At 39.4% G+C, this 22,066-nt stretch overlaps 1 protein-coding gene across 2 annotated transcripts in view; it reads left to right on the forward strand.

The window, feature by feature from the left end:
• Positions 1–774: 774 nt before the first annotated feature.
• LOC148067900 (tyrosine-protein phosphatase non-receptor type 14-like) overlaps positions 775–22,066 on the forward strand; it is a 48,581-nt gene continuing 27,289 nt past the window's right edge. For both annotated transcript variants that reach the window (XM_087805082.1, XM_087805083.1), the window contains exons 1-3: positions 775–1,100; positions 17,893–18,300; positions 20,265–20,440. In XM_087805082.1, coding sequence (XP_087661208.1) covers positions 18,127–18,300; positions 20,265–20,440 — 350 coding nt within the window. In that variant the 5' untranslated portion in view covers positions 775–1,100; positions 17,893–18,126. The remainder of the gene's footprint in view (positions 1,101–17,892; positions 18,301–20,264; positions 20,441–22,066) is intronic.

A 22,066-nucleotide genomic window follows, 5' to 3' on the forward strand; every position in this document is an offset into this window, starting at 1 on the left:
GATAAATTGAAAACAACTCGAACTAGATGTTACAACCTAGTGTATAGTATTTATGAGACACATTTTGCTTACACATAGTTGCGTGTAGCTGAGAGGTTGTAAAAATGTAGGTGATGCAAATAGACCCCCCCCCCCCAACACACAAACACTGGCGTTGTAACTCAAGAACAAGCAAAAGGCAAATAAAAGGGGGACATAAAAATGTGGGGGTACCCTCTTTGTTCGGTGTTTAGTCACCTCTTTGGCCCCTGGAAAACCATTAAACGGGGAGGAGGACGTGGTGGTCTCTGCTCCCTGGAGCCCAACATTCCTGCCATTCCTCACCTCTGATGTCACAGCGAGAGACGGGGGGGGGGGTAAGACAAGTAAATAAAAGTAAACTCCTGTTTAAATTATTATTATTAATAATACATTTGATTTAAAAGCATATTTCAATTAATTAAATTAAATGCCGTTGCAATGCGCATAATAATGTAGTTATCACAATATCATCGTAAATGTATGTAAAAATGTACGTTCATCTCGTGATAAAATAAAATAATAATTCATCTTAAAAAATCATACAATTTGGATTAAAAAAGATCAATACAATCAGCTGATTATATGTTTATTTTTAAATATATATAAAACAATATGTTTGAGTGGAAAATAACAATATATATTTGGGGAATTTAAATGTTATTTTTGGAACCTCCTACGCTCCGTGAACGCACCATTCCCGCCTCCAGCCCAGTCCCGGTCCGTGAACGCCTCCTCCCAGAGAAGAACCGCTACTATCAACACAGCAGAGGGAGAAGACCACGTCGTTAAATTCATCAACAACTTGAGAACTATTCCACAGCACTTTGAGCTCGTGATAGTGTATTTACAAACACGCTGGATCTGTTTTAACTCGCATCTTAAAACTACTTTTTTTTTCGCCCGAAACGTTCGCGTCTCATGTGGTTAGAGTTTTTTCTCAGACTCGCAGTCTGGATTCCTTGAGTTCGGAACCTTCTTGTGGATTATGTTTCTTCTCTAAAAGTTCCCCTTTCGTGAGATCCAGGCTGAAGTTTTTCTCCTCGAGTCTGGATACATCGGAATGTAGCCCAAAATCCCAGGTACGTGTTTCCACTGCAGTGATTCCATGGGTCGAGAGGAACATTCAGAACATTCTTCTGGAACCAGCGAGAGATTTTTTCACTTTCAAACTCCAACATGAGGAACTTTAGCTCAGGACGTGACGCTGGTGATACAATATAAAGTTTATTATTTTAAAATAAAAGCTGCGAATAGAACGAACACCACTGAGTCCACTGACATCTGACATGTATTATCATTATCTATGTGTTTAAAGTCAACTACAATATATTTAAACACGTCAGGCTTTCATTCATATTCTGGAACAATAACTAGTGCAAAGAGTTAGTCTTCATATTTGAACCTAAAAAAAACAAAACCCAAAACAAAACTAGTCAAGGCCAGAATCCTTTAAAAGGTTTTATTGTTATGAATCCAAACATAATCTTAACACATATTATTCTATTCTTCATAACACTATCATGTCAAAATGTGACTCTTTTTTACCATCATTTAGTTTTTATTCCCTTCCCCCCCAACCTATGTTATTGGCCTCAACCTTGAATCAAAAAGGGATTTATTTTAAAATGGTTTAATACTTGAACACATAATTTATGGTAATGTTTGGACCTCCATTAGATAATTCCATTTACCGTTTCCTTTATTATCGTGTTCATACAAGGCAATGATCAATCGTTTAAGCAACTTCATTCATTTTCAATATGATAGACGAGTGGGTTTACTGTTGAGGTGGGTTCACAGGAAACTTGATGTTTGCGTTGAAAGTGATACATTTACATGGTAAAATAGTGTAGATGTTTTATTGCTGTACGACAAAAGTGCTTCTGGTGACACATTCCAGGCGGCATCTCTATTTATTACACTTCTGAAGGATCCAAGAGACGACAACGACGTCCAAAACTTTTTCTGTCTTCTTCTTCTTTCTTGGCTTAAAGTACAAAGCCATTTTGACTCTCCCCTCACTTTAGACCAAAAAACTTTAAAACAAAAAATATTTTTTATAACAACACTTCTGTTCAGTTGGATGGATGGATGGTTAGATGGATGGATGGATGGCTAGATAGATGGATAGATGGTTAGATAGATGGATAGATGGATGGATGGCTGGTCGGTTGGTTTGTTGGTTAGATGGATAGATGGTTGTATGGATGGATGGTTGGTTGGTTGGTTGGTGCAAAGGATGACAAAGTGCAAATATAAAGAACATAAATCAATGAACACAACACAAAGAAAAGGACACAAAGATAGAATAGAATACATTCCATATAAATAATGCCAAAACACACTCACACAGTCGCACAAAGTCTCTAAAAGTAGGCGACACGTGTACGATCAAACACACATGGATACAAATACACAATCGGATTGTTGTAAAACTATGCGACACATGCTTACGATCAAACACACATGGATACAAATACACAATCAGATTGTTGTAAAACTATGCGACACATGCGTACGATCAAACACACATGGATACAAATACACAATCGGATTGTTGTAAAACTATGCGACACATGCGTACGATCAAACACACATGGATACAAATTCACAATCAGATTGTTGTAAAACTAGGCGACACATGCGTACGATCAAACACACATGGATACAAATACACAATCAGATTGTTGTAAAACTAGGCGACACATGCGTACGATCAAACACACATGGATACAAATACACAAACAGATTGTTGTAAAACTAGAGGACGCATGCGTACTATCAAACACACATGGATACAAATACACAATCAGATTGTTGTTACCAGTCCAAAGCTCTTGATGACTCAGCGTTATGGTGAAATATCTTCAAATCATGTACTTCATTGCAGTGATTTTGTCAGGTCTTTGCTATTCTACTGATTATTTTCTTCATATGAACAACGGTCCGTGAATATATATTTATAGTCCTGACATTCAACCGATCGGTGGTACTGAAAAAATGAATAAATCACAATTTAAGTTATTGGGGCAAGAGGTCGTTCAGGATACAGTGACACACGTTGCAGTCACCATGTTTGTTATGTTGCAGAAGCAACACACTTTTATTCAGCAGGAAAACGGTTCGTGGAGTCGTAGTGGATCACACACCGGCAGCGAGTACTTCTTGTACATCGTATCTGCGTCCAGGATCTCAAGGGAAACAAAAAAAAACTGCTTTTCCACGACCGGGAATGTCTCGTCCCCCTCCCTCCGGGGTCCGATAGTAGCAGAGGATGTGCGTCGCGATCAACACGGTCTGCCTTGTGTCACCTTCGACGACACTATCTCTGCCGCCGCAGAACTGTTTGTCCTGCCGACACATTCTGTGTCAGAAGATGTGTTTGGACACGCACCATAAAATGCAGGGAGAGTTGTGAAAGGCAAATATAGCATAGTTACAGGAGGTGTGGGCACACACACACACACACACACACACACACACACACACACACACACACACACACACACACACACACACACACACACACACACACACACACACACACACACTCTGGCTGTCCTTATAAGCTCACAGGCATGCGTTGTAAATTATATGTTAGCGAAGCAAGTGGCTTGGAAGTGCGCGGAGGCTTAAAAAGCATGTGGAAGATGCAACAGTCGGAGTGCAGCATCTTCTGGTCAGCGTCGAGTAGCGACGACAGGGTTGAGCTGAAGGTCAGCACGGTTAGACTATAATAGGTGTTTACGGCATAATAACAGCCTGTGTTCGAACGAGAAATAAGTATCTATTGTTTGTGTAGCCGGTGGTCATTTCAGTCTAACGGCCTTAAGATTGCTACGTTGCTCAACCCGCACCTGTAATTTCGCTGCCGAAGGCATGTCGTGACAGAAGGAGAAGCGAGAAGCTCGCAGTGCTTTAACAATAAAAAAAAATGTTCTCAGCAGAGTAATGTTCTGAATGTATGCTGGTGGTTTCAGTACATTCGCCCGCAGAGGAGCCGATTCATACGGTGCTGGATCCAGAGGGTGAGGAATCTTGCTCGCCCGCAAAAACCAGAGACCGTGAATGTTCATGGATCTGCAGGACGAGAATAAAGTCGCCTTAAAAAATGGCTGATAAAAGACATTAGAGTCAATTCAAAGTTACTTTGTGAGAAAATATCTTTATAAAGATATATCGCGATATAAAAAACATTTAACCTTTGAAATAACATTTTTATTTTATTAGTAGTTATTTAGTTAAGTTATTTTATGGTTTATATTTTAATAGCGTGTGTATAAAAGACAATGATTTGTTGTTTTATTTTACAATTAACACTCAAATATTCACAGCGTTTATTCATTCGTGTGCTGCAATTAAACCTCCGGCCACAAGTCGGCAACGTTCGTCATTTACTCCGCGTCAAAGTAACAACAACAACGGTGAGATGGGTTGTTGTTGTATGAGCGGAAAAAAAGGAAACACCAGAGTCCAGCAGCTTTAAAAGATGATGTTTGGACTCATTTTAAAACAGTTTAAAGTTTAATTAAAAACTGACAGATACAGGATATTACACTTTGTTCCAGGTTGTTTGTTAATGAACTTGATTGATTATATAAGTTTACTTTTGTTGTTCATACTTTGAGAAGCACTTTCATATTTTATTAGAGAAAGTATTTGCTCATTTCTTTGTTGTAAAAGCCAGAAAAAGTGTTTTTTCTTTAAAAGATATTATACATAGTTGTTCCTGTCCGATGTATCGCAATATATGGCATCGTCATATTAATACACAAACAACAGTATTTTCCAAGAGTGCAGCTTTATATAGCACCACCATGACATTCCTGTGCTAATGTTCACTTTGATTTCTGAGGAATTGAATTGCCTCTTACATCCCATAACGTTCCCTCCGAAGGCACGACGACCACCAAATCCAGGTTTAATCCGTGTGTTGGTTCCTTCAGACCCGCGGGAAGATATGAGCCGAGGTAAAGAGTTCATCCATAGTTCCAGGTTCAGGGTTCAATGGGTCTTCATGGATTTGAGATTTGACTTTTACTCCCCTATAGATTGTTGGCAGAAAATGTCTTTGGTTGAGGATAATGTTTTCTCTGGGGAGGATGTTTTTACTTTGCCAGTCGGGGTTAGATCCACATTGATGTTCTGTGGCAGAAGCAGACGACAACAAATCTTAACTCCTGCTGCAACCTGCCCAATGTTCCCACAATCCACTCTCTGACAGCCAGTCAACAAAATATGAATGAAGATGATTAATTTATTATGATTTCATGAGCATAAACTTTCAAGTGTGTGGGACTTGATATTATCACCAGGAACTTTGATTTTCAAAAGCTTTTCACAGCTCCAAGAACTAGTTTATAGTTATATTTGTGTTACTATTATAATTATTATATCTGTTTTAACATTTAAATATTCGTCAGATTTCATTGTCTTATCAGAAACAATACAAGTACACAGAAATAAAATGACACAGGAATTGCATGTGTTAAGTAAGAATAGAATAAAATACAATAAAATAAGTGACTCTTACATTATAGTTGCCATATAATATTTCAATATCTCAAGAGTTTCTCTCTGTGAGTCTTTGTAGGAATCTGTCAACAGGACGAAGATGAACATAAGAGAGTGACACCACTTTCACGGACACCAGAATGAACGAGTTCACAAAAGCGTTCATCGTGACAGTGTAGTATCAAGATGTATGTGTAGTATTGTCGAGTACTTGACTCTGGTTTTGTGATAGTCTAGTAACAAGGATATATGTGTAGTATTGTCGAGTACTTGACTCTGGTGTTGTGATAGTGTAGTAACAAGGATATATGTGTAGTATTGTCCAGTACTTGACTCTGGTGTTGTGATAGTGTAGTAACACGTATATATGTGTAGTATTGTCGAGTACTTGACTCTGGTGTTGTGATAGTGTAGTAACAAGGATATATTTGTAGTATTGTCATGTACTTGACTCTGGTATTGTAGAATTTACAGACCACATGACTCTTGACGAAGTCGTAACTGCTTTCATTTGTTTTCAAACCAAAATATGTCCAAATATCAGCTTTAAAAGCTGAAACTCACTGTATCCTCTCGTCCTCGGTCATCGCCATGGATCTTGCGGGAATTAATCCTTCCTTTAGCTGCAGAGGAAGCAGCTAATTTCTAATTTCAACATAATAATAATCCAACATAAATTCTCTAGGCGACACATGCGTACGATCAAACACACATGGATACAAATACACAATCAGATTGTTGTAAAACTAGGCGACACATGCGTACGATCTAACACACATGGATACAAATACACAATCAGATTGTTTTAAAACTAGACGACACATGCGTACGATCAAACATTTATAAATATAAAGCAGGGAATATGTACATGTTAATTGTAAATATATAAAAAAAACAATCAAACATACTTTTTTTAGATTAAAAAACATAAAATAAAAATAATATGTTTTGAAAAATGGATACAGTGTTATATTACAGTATGCTGAAAAATATATTATGATATTGAACTGCATCGATATTTTCATACATTATTACATGCAAAGAAAATTACAAAAAATAAATGTTCATACATTACTTTTGAGGTTATTTTCTGATACAGATATTTTGTTAGTACAGAACACAAATATTGGATTACTTTGTCACTACGTATACGTATTTGCTTTGGTAGATCAAACATTATCAATAGAAAATTGAAATCTTGACGAGAAAACTTTCAAAAAACCTCACGAGGAGTGACATTTTTGTGGGGAAAACTCGAGATGTTGACACTAAAGACGGCGTTTTCCCTTCTGGCTTCACTTTTCCAAACAAACAAGCTCATGAACGCCGTCCAGGCTTCTTGTATTGAAATCTCTTTGTCCTGACATGGCCCACATCTGGGGCCCACTGCACACCAGAGACTCATTTTGGGGTATTTTGCGAGGAAGGGTGCACGTCTGTGATCCTGTTTTCCACAGAAGATCAAGACAACTTTCTAATTGATCTCAAGTATAAGCACGTGAATCCATCCTCTCTGTTGCCGGATGTAAACAGTAGGACGAGCGTTGCTGCTTTCATGGGCTTGTTAACGTGAAGTGTGTGTTTGTGCCTCAGGGCTGAGCTGTGAGGAAACACTCTTTATAGTGATGGAGCATGTGTGTGTTTTTGTGTGATTGGGTTCCCAGGATATGGACAGCGAGCGTGGATGGGGGGGGGGTCATGGAAAATGTGAATGTCTGTGTGGTTTTTGTTAGCGATGGTTAACTGTTTTTGAAGTGGAAGGATCTCGCTATCAGTACAACCATGATGTTTACCCATCTCTCCCAGCATCCTCCTCTCATTCTTCTCCTGACCAACTGTACCAACATGATAAGATCCTGAGAAAGTCACATGTCACACGTCTCATCTTCTCTGTGTCCTCTAAGCCTATCTATCTCCACACTCTGATGTTGGGAATGACCAGCCTACTCTGCAGCCAAATATGGTCTCAAGGCAGGTCCAGAACATCTACACTCGCTTATATAGCTGTGTATTACACTGGGATTTAGGGCTGCACGATATTGGAAATAAGTGTGATATCAATATTAATGCCATATTCTTTTCTTTCACCTACTTTCTACCTTTTTTTAGCGGGACTTGCATTGGTTTTCCGTGAAACTGAGCGACATAAGAGATAATGTTTGATTGTCCATGTATTTAACTTTACACAATAATCTAGCAAACACAGTGAGGGTTTATATTGGGGTCTCATTTAGATGGATAACTGTGTTCCTGGAACACCTTGTAGCCGGGGCGAGGAAAGTCTAGGCCTCCCGCTGAAGCTGCTGCCCCTGCGACCCAAACATTGGGTTAAGTAGTAGAAGAAGAAGAAGAGGCGAAATTGACGGATGGATCGACTTTGAATTTATTGATCTCATGGGAAACTTTTCGTTGGTTAATGCGATCGCACAACAAGAAGGTTGCAGGTTCGCTTCCAGTTCCGCTGGGAGGCTGTTTGTTTGTTCTCCCTGTGTTGTGTGAGTTTACCCTGGGAACTCCAGTTTCCTCCCACAGTCCAAAAACATACAGAGGTTGATTGGGAACTTGGGGAAATTGTCCGTAGGTATGAGTGCATGTGTGAATGGTTGTGTGTCTTTGTGTGTCCTGAGACAGACTGGTGTCCTGTCCAGGGTGTCCCCCGCCTCTCACCCGAAGAAACTTGGATAGACTCCAGCCAGACTAAGTGGCAGAAAAGGGATAGAAGGATGGAAGTATAAATAGGGAAACAAGTGCCGTTCAAGTCCAAGTCTTACCTTTATCTTGTGAGTTCTGATTTTAAATCAACTCACTACGATTTAACGTCATGTCGACACATCAAATGATGGTAGTAACTGTAAGACCAAAATGAGATGGATTTTTGGGTCATATGTAACCAGTTCAGAGCTGAGATGTTTTTTTTCATCTACCCAATTAAAGCTATTGTATTTTTATTATTTCAATCTGAACGTAGCTCCGTGAATACAATCCTGGCATTTAACCGCGGTAAAATAAAGGTCGGGAAACTCTGCAGTAAATGAATCGTATCTCATTTTAATCTATGTTGGACACCACTTAAATCATATTACAACATCTTTTATAGAAAAGCACATGTATATGTCAAAGGAGGATTGTTATATACCCATCCTTACATTTCTTAACACCTTTTAAACACATGACAACAATGATACTGATGATGCTGATGATGATAATGATGGTGGATATTGACCTTACACTGATATCCAAAATAAAGTTGGTGATAAATATTAATAAGAGCAGCGTCTGCCCAGGTCATTTGTTATTTTTTGTGTTGAGGCAACAAATAAATGCAAAAATGAAATCATAATAGTGAAAGTATCGTTTCTAACAAATAGTCCTAATATTGAGGATGTTAAAAGTAACAACTAGTATTTTAAGGTTGATTTATCTTCTTTCAGTCCAGTAATCTTGGTATCATGTCTGCTGATGGTTTTTGTGGAGCGTCAATAACTTCATTTTTGTAAATGATTTAAACAACAGCATTAAAAAGTACTGATGTGACGTCTGTTTTAAGATGATTATAATTCACATTAGTTAGATATCTGTGTCTTTGTGCAAAAACGTATTCAAAGATACTGATCAATACTGTTAATAATTACTGCTACCAAGGATGCTTATTTTGTTTTTAGTCAGAGAATAACCTAAAAAGGTTTGAATGAACAGTATAGGTTGATAATGGGTCAATGGTGACTACTAGGGCTGCACGATATATCGGAAAAATATCGATATCCCTATATTGGCACGTGCGATCATTTATATTTTTTTAGTGTATAAATCAACCATTTCTGAAATGCGCACTTCGACCAATCAGTGTCACGTTCTGTAAAGTTTTCAATGTGTACTTTTATGTCTTGTTGTCCTTTATGTCTCTGTCTGTCTGTGAGCTGTGGGGCGCACCTTGATAGGCTCGGTCGCTATGACCACGCGCCGGAAACCGGTGCAAGTCCTGTGAAACTGAGTTATAAGTGATACTTTTCTCTGATCATGTCGGCACCGCAGCGAGGAAATAAACAAAAGTGAAATATACAGTACTTGCGCGTGCAAGTGGCTACATTTTTAGGTGAAAGAAAAAAATATCGCATTAATACCGATATTGCAATTCAAGAAACCAATATCGAATATCGCACTTATTTCCAATATCGTGCAGCCCTAGTGACTACTTTGTAGCGGTATTTTATAGTTCGGCCTTGATTTTTTGTTGTCCTCAATATTATTTTCAAGTTGCTAGCCAACATTAGCTATAGTTTGACGGTCCAGAATGATGGTCTCATGGTTAAGACGGTGTGTTATATTTTTAAAAAATGGGAACGTCTCGTGAAATAAGTTCCTTGGCAGATGTATGTGTCGTCTTGGTGCTTTTTTCTAGTTCAATGAAAGTAACTGTAAAACATGCATGACCAAAGTTAATCCGTCAATCACTCGTGTTGAAGACAAAGTGTGGTTTTGGAACGATTTCTTTTTTTATTCAAATGTTTATTAAGATGTCAAAACCCATCTGGTGTCAGCATGAACGTGTGGTGGCGACCTATAGAAACACACAGATGGTTCTTACTAACCTTAACCAAGAGTCAGTTTTTAAACCTACTGTCGTGTGTGTGTGTGTGTGTGTCAGACGTACAGACGTAGCACCTCAGCTGTCTGGACGTCACCTCCGTGTGAGCTCTGTGAGTTTTCCTCCGTCGTCATGTTCTCACACAGTAGAGAGATTGTGTTTGTGTGTGTGTAAGAGGAGATGGATTGCGAGCTGGAGAGTGAAAAAGCAGATGCACTTGTGACCCGGCCTTCTGCCTCCACCATCTGTTCGCAGCTGCCATCGATTGACTGACACTTGGACTGTACGTGTGTGGCTTCTTTGTGCGACCATATCTTGGATGTGTCTTTGGCCAACCACGTTTTTCAATGAGTCTACATAGTCTTGTTTCACAAAGCTGCTTTCGAATACACCGTTGAAATTGATCTTTCTTTTTCAACAAGCTTCCACTATGGTTGCATCCCCTCAAAATAGCATTTTTTCTTTATCCTCTCGTCCTCAGTCATCGCCGGGATTTCACCGGATTTAATTGGTCCTTTTGTTGTGGAGGATGTAATAACTGCTGTCATCTAGAGGCTGGAAAGTTTAATCACAAGGCAAAAATGAACAAAAACCTTGATATGTTAATGCAGGATCCAATTTTATTTTGGTCGGAAATATAACAGGAATATAAAACTAATTTCCTGTAGACCAGGCAATTGCATTTAATGATGAAATTAGATGAATAACACATTAGTTGATTTGGATAAAATAGAGTTGTTTTTTTAACTTTTGAACAGTAAGAATTAAATCCTTAAATAATATAATATAAAGAGAAATAAAAAAAAAAATCTACCTTCATCAACGGAACATATTTTGTTGCACTTTTTAATACAAGCGACAAAGGGTTTGGATTATTAGTTATAGACAAAAACGTTGGTTCATTTTAATGACTTGAGCTCAGTTGTCTTCGTCTTCATCTTTGTCCAAAAACACACTTAAAAACATCCAAATACCTCCATACTGCTCGTCTGTAACATCTCTCTTTGATTGAAGCTCCACATAAGAAATTAAACATAAAAATTAAACAAGTCTGTACTTTAAGCTTGTTTCTAGCGGATGCTGCTATGCTAGCAGCTAGGCCAATTCAATTTTATTTCAATTCAATTCAAAAGGCCAGCATCCCACCAGAAAGTACTATCGGTTAATATCCCCAGCAATTCCTCATGTCAAGGCTTCAAAGAATCAGGCGATTCGATACGTATCACGATACACTGCTGCAATTTGATATATTGTGATACAGCATGAACAACTATGTATATTTGTAGTTGTTGAGTACTTGACTCTGGTGTTGTGATAGTGTAGTAACAAGGATATATATGTAGTATTGTCGAGTACTTGACTCTGGTGTTGTGATAGTGTAGTAACAAGGACATATATGTAGTATTGTTGAGTACTTGACTCTGGTGTTGTGATAGTGTAGTAACAAGGATATATATGTAGTATTGTTGAGTACTTGACTCTGGTGTTGTTATGGTGTAGTAACAAGGATATATGTGTAGTATTGTCGAGTACTTGACTCTGGTGTTGTGATAGTGTAGTAACAAGGATATATGTGTAGTATTGTCGAGTACTTGACTCAGGTGTTGTGATAGTGTAGGAACAAGGATATAGGTGTAGTATTGTCGAGTACTTGACTCTGGTGTTGCAGAACTTACAGACCACATGTGTCTTGACGAAGTCGTAAATGCTTTCATTTGTTTTCAAACCAAAACACGTCCAAACATCAACTTTAAACACTGATGGAGTCGCTATCCTCTCGTCCTCAGTCATCACCGGGATTTCACAGGATTTTACTGGTCCTTAAGTTGTGGAGGATGTCATAACTGCTGCCGGAAAGTCTAATTACAACACAAAAATGGACAAAAACCTTGATATGTTTAGTTAAATTGTTTTGTCTTAAATCTACTATTGAGTCGTGTTCACGTGAGGTGAAAAAACCTTCGACTAACATATCACGATGGTAACTAGATCATGGTAGATTTTGGAAAATCTCTTGTGGGGTTAGGTCGGGGAGGATGCTGGAGCAGTCTCCAGACTCTGAGCCACTTAGCGGGTTTGTTTTGCTCCGGCGCTCATGTGTAGCAGCAGGGGGTGACGAGGGGGGAGGCGGGGTGTCGGTATTTGAGACGCAGACACGCCACACAGATCAGATTGATTGAGTAACACATGCTACACTTGTGTCCCCGGCCCTCGGCCGCCTGTGTCTAATGGTCTCAGCAGTGTGCGACAAAGTGATGTTTTGTTCCCACCATTGTGCGAGTGGAGCCGAGCGACGGAGCGAGAGCTCGGAGAGGAGGACGGGGGAATATAAACAGACCCGTGACGTCACCACGACTTGTGGTGACTGTAAACGACAGTATCCGACGTTGTGTTCTCACCTGCTGGAGCGAGTATGTGTCCGAGCACGTCCACTCCAACTCTCAGGTGGCACCTGATGATGCAAACATCGCCGCCCGAGGGAAGAAACCTGTGTCAACACAGAGTTTGTTGCTGGTTTTATATCTTGCAGCAGCTGTTAACACATTTTTGTTGTCTCACCTGATGCGCCATCTGTTCTCGCACATCTCACCGGTTTAAGAATAATAACTCTGGAAAACTTGTGAAAATACCAAGAATATAATCTCAATTTGATTATTTTAACTAAATTACCACCTGTCAGAACATTAACTCAAACTTAACATTAACACTAACTTTCTCTTACATTCTAAACATGTACTGCTCTGTTGACATTAAAACACTAACAAATAGAAACTCGGGTATTTTCTACAAAAAGAATAACTTAACGTAAAACTAGTGGAAGAGCTTCATTTTTTACTCGCACTTATGTTGACTAAATATGCTGAACAATTCTTTATGTCGATGACTGAGGACGAGAGGGTACAGTGAATCCATTAGTGTTTAAAGTTGATGTTTGAAAACAAATGAAAGCAGTTACGACTTCGTCAAGAGTCATGTGGTCTGTAAATTCTACAACACCAGAGTCAAGTACTCGACAATACTACATGTATATCCTTGTTACTACACTATCACAACACCAGAGTCAAGTACTCGACAATACTACATATATATCCTTGTTACTACACTATCACAACACCAGAGTCAAGTACTCGACAATACTACACATATATCCTTGTTACTACACTATCACAACACCAGAGTCAAGTACTGGAGAATACTACATATATATCCTTGTTACTACACTATCACATAGCTAGGGGAATAGCTTGCAATATTAACCGAGAGTACTTCCTGTCTGTGAGCAGCTAGCCTAGCAGCGTCCGCTAGAAACAAGATTAAAAAACAGACTTATTTAATTATTTTCTGATCAATTCTTCTCATGTGGAGCTTCAATCGTTACAGACGAGCAGTATTTGGATGTTTGGAAGTGTCTGTTTGGACGAAGATGAAAACGAAGACAACTGAGCTCAAGTCGCTACATTAAAATGAACAAACATTTTTGTCTATAACTCTAAAAAGAACAGATTACTCTGAAAATAATCCCAACCTTTAGCCGACATGAGAGTGAATAGAAAATGAGGTAAGTCTGAATCACTTTAAAGAAGAAATTATAAAAGTAATCCTACAATAACCTACACGTTGCTCAACATATTATACACAGTTCTGTTTGTTTTAGTTAAATATGATGTGAAAACTTAAAAAAATGAAAAAGTTGACTGCATGGTAATTTATAAACATTCCTTTGCCAGAGTTGAAATCAAATCTCTACTTCATCTCCACTTTTCATTCATGTAATTGCTCCAAACCTCGGAATATCTTTATTTTTGTCGCCTTTTACAAACCTGCTAAAGAAACAGCTGCGACGGGTTTCATGTATTTATATTTTTCTATTTAAACATGTTTGAAAAAGTTGACAGAAAAACAACTCTATCCTTAGTGTTGCACATTTTCCCCGCGCCGCAAAATTACAACGTGCAAAGTCATAAACATACACTGCTTTTCAAGCTGGAAATAAACTTGGGGAGAGTTTCACGGAGCAGGTTCTTTTTTTGTTTCTTCCAGTTCGGTCTCCGTCTATTGTGTTGTGTGTTTGTCTGACTTTCCTCAACCACACAGTCCCGACCGAGCCCCTGATTGCTGGTTTTGAAGTCGCACTAACTGCCGTCTGGTCGGCTGACCAACCTCAGGAGGAGCTGGTGGGAGTGTTGTGTGTTTGCGGCGTGACCTGTTCATGCATGTCTATGTTTGTGTACGACACAGTGAAAGTATGCGTCTTTATTTGGCCGCTTGTGTCCGTGCATAAGCTTGTCGACAGAGATTTTGCAGATGCTTCCCTGGAACACACGCGGTGATGTCACTCAAGTTGATGTTTCTATAGCAGAGTTGTTACTTCATGCAGCTTCATCTTATGTCTTAGGTGGCTATTTATTTCTCAACAAACTACCAGATGTTAAATACAGCCTTGGTGGAGGATTATTTAATTGTCATACTATGATGTATGCATAAAATAATATGAATCTATTGATATGCTTAATTATTTTTTAAACGCATAATTATGATTTTTTTTTTTAATTTATTCAAATTGTTAAATTTAAGTTAGTAAGTAAGTAATATTTGTAGAGCACTTTTCTAGAACATTGTCACAACGCGCTTAAACAATAAAAACAATACCCAATCAAATATATGCTAAAAGGTCAAGACAACATAGAGACAAACACAGCAGCAACGAAGAAAGAAAAAGTTCAAATAAAAATGTCTTGAGATGTTTCTTGAAGGAGTCAGTAGATCAGGGGTCGGGAACCTTTTTGACTCAGAGAGCCATGAAAGCAAAATATTTGGAAATTTATTTCAGTGAGAGCCATATAAATAATATTCAGATGTAAGAATCTGTGCTTGACACGAATTCAAGCCCTTTTCCTTTGTTCATCAAAATCAACAAAGAATTCAGACGGGTTCATCGCTTTCCATGCCTCCATTTCAATATGTCGATCATATTTAAATGAAGCACAAGACTAAAATTTCTCCATTTCTGTGATCATGAAAAAACAAAAACAAAAACAAATGAAAACATGAATTCAAACTAACAGTTTATATTTGTTAATTTTAAACATGTCTGATATGAATCACACAAGTGGATTAATTAAATTTCAGATGAAGTTTAACGAGAATACAACTGTTCATCAGTAACTTCTACATCATAGTACTTCACATCATCATCGCTTTGTCTGATAGTCTCTGACGTCATTAGAATGTGTGTCTCACCTGCACCTGTTTAATGTGTTTGGGTTTGAGCGTATTCTTATTATATTCGTGAGATAAAGGTAATTTACAAATAGTCATCATGTGATGGTGTATTAATGCAAGTGTGTTTTAAGGACCGCGATCACAAAAGGAAAACCAGCACTTGTTGCGCTTTCATTGAAACCTGCAGCTTAACTTTGATGGAACTGACGTCATGTTTCTGTGACTCTCGTAGAGAAGAACCTGAAGCGATCAAACGCGCATTATTTTGTTCGATATATTATTTGAAAAAAACAAGCTTATAATTCTATATCGTTTTTCTGAATTGCGTAAAATGACTGTCGCACGTTTTGCTCTTTTTATTCTCGATTCATATGATCTTTTCCGTGCGTTCCGTGGAAGAGGCGGGAGCTCTGATTGGCTGCTGTGCATGTCAATCAAATTTTCAACCAATCGGCGCAATAACCATTTGATTAATATGCACAGCAGCCAATCAGAGCTCTCTTTACTATTTTCCTATATCATATTTTATTAAATCACGCGATCTACTCGCAACAATCGCGATCGACGTATTGCCCACCCCTGAAACAAGTGATAATATTTTATGTTTTATCTGAAAAGCCGAAATCTGCGAGCCAGATGCAATCATCAAAAGAGCCACACCTGGCTCGCGAGCCATAGGTTCCCGACCCCTGCAGTAGATCATCAAACAACGAGGAAGATCGTTCCAAAGCTTAGGAGCAACAGTCTGGAAGGATTTCAATCCTCTGGTCCTGAAGCGTGTTCAGGAACCATCAGTAGATTCTGATCCACAGACCTCAGAGCCCGGGCTGGGGTGTAAGTCTGGATCAGATCACTGATGGAAGGTCTTACCATGAATAGATCTGAAAGTAAGAACCAGAATTTAAAATGATCCTGAAAGAAACTAGCAGCCAATAAAGAGATTTATGGATCGGAGAAATGTGAGTTCTTCTACTAGAGCTGGTCAGAATTCTCGCTGCATCAACTGCAGGTGAGACGGCTCCTTCTTGTTTAGACATGAAAACAAACCATTACAATAGTCCAGACTTTATGAAGAAATGTAAATGTGTATAAATGATAATGCACAAGCAAGGTGGTCAGTTTTAGCATAATAGTAATCATTGTAATATAGTTCCCAGTAAAAGTCATAGTATTAGCTTGAGGGTCAAAGTCAAAGGCTACTTTTGGCCCCCAAGCCACATGTTTCCTTTTTTCCTGTAAAAAGAGAGACATCTCCAGTAAAACTAGTTAGAATTAGTCATGTATGTTAGTAAAAAAACGTTTCTGACCAGAGTTTTTTTTTACTTCAATTTAGGTCGAATCACTTTCAGCATCTAAATCTGAAAATGAAGGTCAGAAGGGTCAGAGTGGGTCGTCATGGCAACATGTCCAAAAGCAATTGGAAGCTGATTCATCTTTGTTTTGTATTTACATTTTTTAAAACGCATTAAATGGTAAACCTAGCGCGGAAGTAGCTTCTCTCTTTCCACTTTGAAATCTCCGTCTTGATCGTTGGCCAACACTTGCACATGCACATGCACGCACATGCACACACATCGTCTCCCTCCTTGCAGTGCATACTTGTGTCAGGTGTGCTCTGTTTTTCCAGTCTGAGGAGAGAGGAATCTGGGCCCAGGTCCAAGCTGACTATCAAGAGCAGACTGCCAGCGAGCAGGACAAGAAGCAACACATTCACTTCATCCACGGCTGCTCCTCCTCCTCCTACACACGGCTGTTCCTCTCCTGCCGCCTTTTCATCTCAGACTTGTTGTTTCTTCTGCTGTCGGGTGATACATCATCGCCCTATTTAGTGGGTCGGGCTGAGAATCGCAGAGGAAGTCCTCGTCATTAATCGATTCATGAAAACGTCTTCTGGATTCTTGAGTCGACTCACGGCTCAGCTCAGTCGTTTATGTTGGTCTTTTTAGTGGAAACTCTTGGATTTTAAGGTCCGATGAAACCATAATGGATTCACTCTCGTCCAAACACGAACAGCAACGTCTACCACAGTTCATAGTTCACTTCAAACCCTCTCCTGATCGTTGACGTAAAAGCTTGGACCTGATGAGTAACCAGACGTTCAGAGTCGAACCAAAAGACTCGTCTTATCATAAAACAACCACGTCTTTCCCAGATATTGTTTACATTTTATTTCCCGATGCTCGGAAGTACCTGTCTGGGTTAAACCATGACGACCGGACAAAGAACGTGGACGTGGGGGGTTGAAAGGAAAAGGCCTCCCACGCCGGCACATAGAAGTCTCAGAAGCTCCATCAGTTCCTCAAAGCCAGCTGCTGGGTTCAGATGGATGTCTGGCGGAGCTTGTTTGAAGTCCGTTCATCCGTAGACCTCACTTCTCAGCCAGCACCGACACCGGGCCTCGCAGGCCTTGAAGTTCCACAGTTGCCACAACTGTTGGATAAAACCTCGACTGTCTCTGTCTGCAGCTTCACATTACTGTTCCGGAGGCTTCGCCATAATGCCCGTGATCTTCTTCCGCTCGATTCTGACCTAGTTTTGTTTCTCCACAGCACTCGTCGGTTGTCGTTTCACTCGTCGGACATCTTCTGGAATGGGCCTGCGCCTTGCCAGGGTGCATCTCTCCACCCGGCGGTGTGGCTGGCGTCGTGCGAGAGTGAGGAGGGCAGCAGCCAGGTCGTAGAGCCCGGCCCACGCGCCTGTCTCGCTCGCTCGCTCGCTCGCTCGCTCGCTCTACCCCAGTGACTTTTGACCTCTGACCCAGCTGGGACCCGCCGCCACCAGCCATGCCTTTCCGACTGAAGCTGAGGCGCACGCGGCGCTACAACGTCCTGAGCAAGAACTACTTTGTGACCCGTATTCGTCTGCTGGACAACAATGTCATTGAATGCACTCTGTCGGTGGAGAGCACAGGGCAGGAATGTCTGGAGGCCGTGGCACAGAGGCTGGAGCTCCGAGAGGTGAGGACAATAATACTTGATCTCATCATATTTGTTTACATATTTTTGATGTATTTTATTAGTATTTTTTTTTCATGGTATCGTAGCTCAGAGAAAACACTGTTAAGTTTAACGTGATAATTTAACCCAAATTTAAACTTCACTCATGTTCTACTCGCCCTCATGTCGACTAATGTTGGATCATTGTAGTTCTAGAAAAAAATGTTTGTTCATTTTAATGTAGTGACTGGAGCTCAGTTGTCTTCGTCTTCATCTTAGTCCAAAAAGACAAAACATCCAAATACCTCCATATTGCTCGTCTGTAACGTCCCTCTTGTGTTGAAGCTCCACATGAAGAACTGTTTGTAAAAACTTAAATAATTATGTATTTTAATGCTAGTTTCTAGCGGACGTTTAAAGATTAACAAGCAATCTGAACCAGAAGTACATCTGGTAAGTATCGAGCTTCCAGTTTAGACAGTCGGAAGCTAGCGATATTTACCTACAGAGTACTTCTGGTTTAAATTGCTTGTTAATCTTTAAACGTCCGTCAGAAACTTCCAAAAACATAAACTTAGACAAAAATTTGATATCAAACAAAGGACAAATGGGTCAATTTTGTTTTATACATGTAAAATTTGAATAATAATGTCTAAGAGCAACAATATTCCCAATAGTATTAAACCATATTCTTTATTTATTAAGAATTGAAAACAACCTAAGAATTGAATGAGGTAGATTCAGATCATTGTGTAAGGCGAGGAACCAGAGAGTTTCACACTCCAGTTTCGCAGGATGTTGTGGTATTTGTCAGGTGTCGGCGAGGTTATAAAAAGATGTCTTCCCTACAGTAGCCGTCTACACCGAGGATGTCTGAGTACTCTTGTTTCCAATCCATCACCTCTGCATCGAGTTTTTAAGAATTTGCTTCGTAACAAGTGTGCAATTGTAACATCATAACTTTATTTTTCCGTTATACTACTTCATGTATCCCATCATTGACCACCTCATCTCCTTGATTTTTAAAAGGATTAGGATTCAAACCAACATGCGCAGCACAGGACGGATAAACTGAACCTCGCCTTCAAAAGTTTATTTTATTGTACGTTTTGTGACAAGTTCCGTCTTAAAGATAACTCGCACTAATGGGATTCAAACTCAAACATGCAGATCACCATAGCTTAACCTCAGTCCATCGTCTTAAAAACCTTTTCACGCTGTAGGCATCCATGGCTACGAGATAACTAGCCGAGGATGGGATTCAAAATCACGTATGTACTCGGCCACCTCCTCATTTGGATGTGGTTTTGCTATCTTCATAAGGATTGGATTAAAGCCAACTTGCATAGCAGGGAACAGATGAGCCGACCCTCGTCCACAAGACTTGGCTATAGCTAAACATGACGGAGAACCAATCATTTTTTTCTCATAATGTCCTAAAGATAACTAGACCAGGATGAGATTCAAAAGCTTGAAGAGCACAATAGATCAGCGGTCCATCGTGGGGGTGGGATTCAAACCAGCTTGTGTAGCAAAGAACGGATAAGCTGACCATTGTCTTTGACAGTTTTTTTTTGCTGTAGCTGTACATGAAAGTGACCCAAGAGTTATTTCAAATAATATCTATAAGGTTTTTGACAAGAATGAGATTGGAACCCACACATGCAGAGCAGAATAGATTAGCAATCATTTACGTGTTTTTGTTATCGTCATGATTATTGTCATGTTGGTCTGCAGTTAGTTTTTTTTTAACAAGGGTTGGATTTGCACAAACTTGCATAGCAGTGAACGAATAAGCCTTTTATTTTTTTTTGCTCTAGTCACACCTGAATACGAACAAATATTTTTTTCCAATAATGTTAATATGTGTCTTGAATTTTAACTGCTGACTGTTTTCTTAGCTCTCTCCGTTTCACTGCCATGACCCTGATCTTCTGATTTTGCGAGCCTATCTGACCCTCCCTCCATCTCTTCCGTCACCCCAGACAAATTACTTTGGCCTGTGGTTCCAAGGGAAGACCCCGACCCCGGCCCATCGCTGGGTGGAGCTGGAGAAACCCCTGAAGAAGCAGTTGGACAAGTTTGGCAATGAGCCGCTGCTCTTCTTTGGCGTGATGTTCTATGTGCCCAGTGTTTCTCGTCTGGAGCAAGAAGCCACCAGGTAAACGTCCTACATTTCAAAGTATCTCTTGGTCTCAATTTGGTCCAAGTTTTTTGTAGCGTAATAAGATATTCGATTTTAATTAACCATTATCTTATCAATTATTTAGACATTTATAAACATTAGATCGGCTGTAAAGTAGGTTTGGTGGTGTGTTGGCCCTTATCCTAGTGTTTGTCTGAAGAATCAGTATTCTCTCAGAATTCTCTCATTCACAAGTACACGAGAAGGATTGTATTTCTACCCTCACATGCAGAGCACAATAGATTAGCAGTACATTAGCGTAATATCTCGCCAACTCGTGTCCTTTAAAGGTTGTTAGTGTTCCAATGATTATGGTCCAGAGTCGGACGTCGGCTCTCCAGGGTTCTTTTCTTAACTTCAATCTGATCAAACATTAGCAGCTACACGCCTGTGTTCTTCTCCAGATGCCGCTTCACATCTAGATCAGCTTCCTGTTCAGACCAGCCCAGTGTCCGTGGGCGACCATGCGGTTCCACATTTTGTTGTAAACACCCAGAAGAGTTAGTGTTTAAAAATGAAACCGACAGAGTGTGAAACTATGTTTCAAACCGTGCACTGTGGCTCACAGATGTTCCACCCTTTACTAAATGTTCCAGCACCTTTCTGTACATTTTGGCGACGCATATAAAAAGATTTCTGCATTTATTCTGGGAAATCTCACTAGGTGAAGACGTCTTTAGTGTAGATTAGCAGGTATTTAGACCCAAGACTTTGCGATTTTATATAGTACACTTAATTTAAGGGCTGTGTGTTGGCAAGAATTTGGCAATATTATACATATCACAATAAAGGGACAACGATGCAATATATAGCGATGTTCTAGGAACAAGGATATATTTGTAGAGAACTTGACTGTGGTGTTGCCGAATGGCTGTAACTGCTTTCATGCATATTTTAAGAATCCAAAATATGGCCAAACATCAGCTTTAAAAACTGTCGAAGTCTACGGTATCCTCTCGTCCTCAGTCGACGTCAGGATTTCATTGTTCCTTTAGCCAAAGAGGATGTAACGAATGCTGTCATAGAGCGTCTGGAAGTTTAAATACATAATTGAACAAACACCCTGAATAATTGCATATTAATTGCTAAAGGTCAACTAATGATCAACTCTCCTGACATGTAGTAAATGTTCTTCTCTCCAAGATGCAGTAAGTTCCTCATCATGACCATGTTTTACACTTATTACTTTATAAAGTTGCTCTGAAATCTGGGCGAACAAGAGGTTACGAGAGTCCATTATGTTGTAATAATGGCTTCACTCCTCCTCCAGCCAGCTGTGATCATTTTTCACACACTTAATATTAACCATATAATAACTATGATAAAAATACATTTTGATTTGAAAGCAAGAATCACATAAATACATAAAAACCAATTTGCAGAAAAAAATGGATGCAATGTTGTTAAATATTGATGCTGTGAAAAAGATTAATTTGCTGATTAAGTGTATCAATATTTTCTCTTACACCTCGAATCATTTGCGAACTGGCTGCCGTTTGCCAGTGAATCTTTGGTTTTTGCCAAGGTTGAGAGTTGGAATTCAGGTCACGATTAAGCTTGAAACTGATATATTTGGGTAGCTCTGTTGATTCTAATGCATCT

This window comes from Callionymus lyra, chromosome 13, assembly GCF_982586985.1.
Source record: "Callionymus lyra chromosome 13, fCalLyr1.hap1.1, whole genome shotgun sequence".
Classification (NCBI taxonomy): domain Eukaryota; kingdom Metazoa; phylum Chordata; class Actinopteri; order Syngnathiformes; family Callionymidae; genus Callionymus; species Callionymus lyra.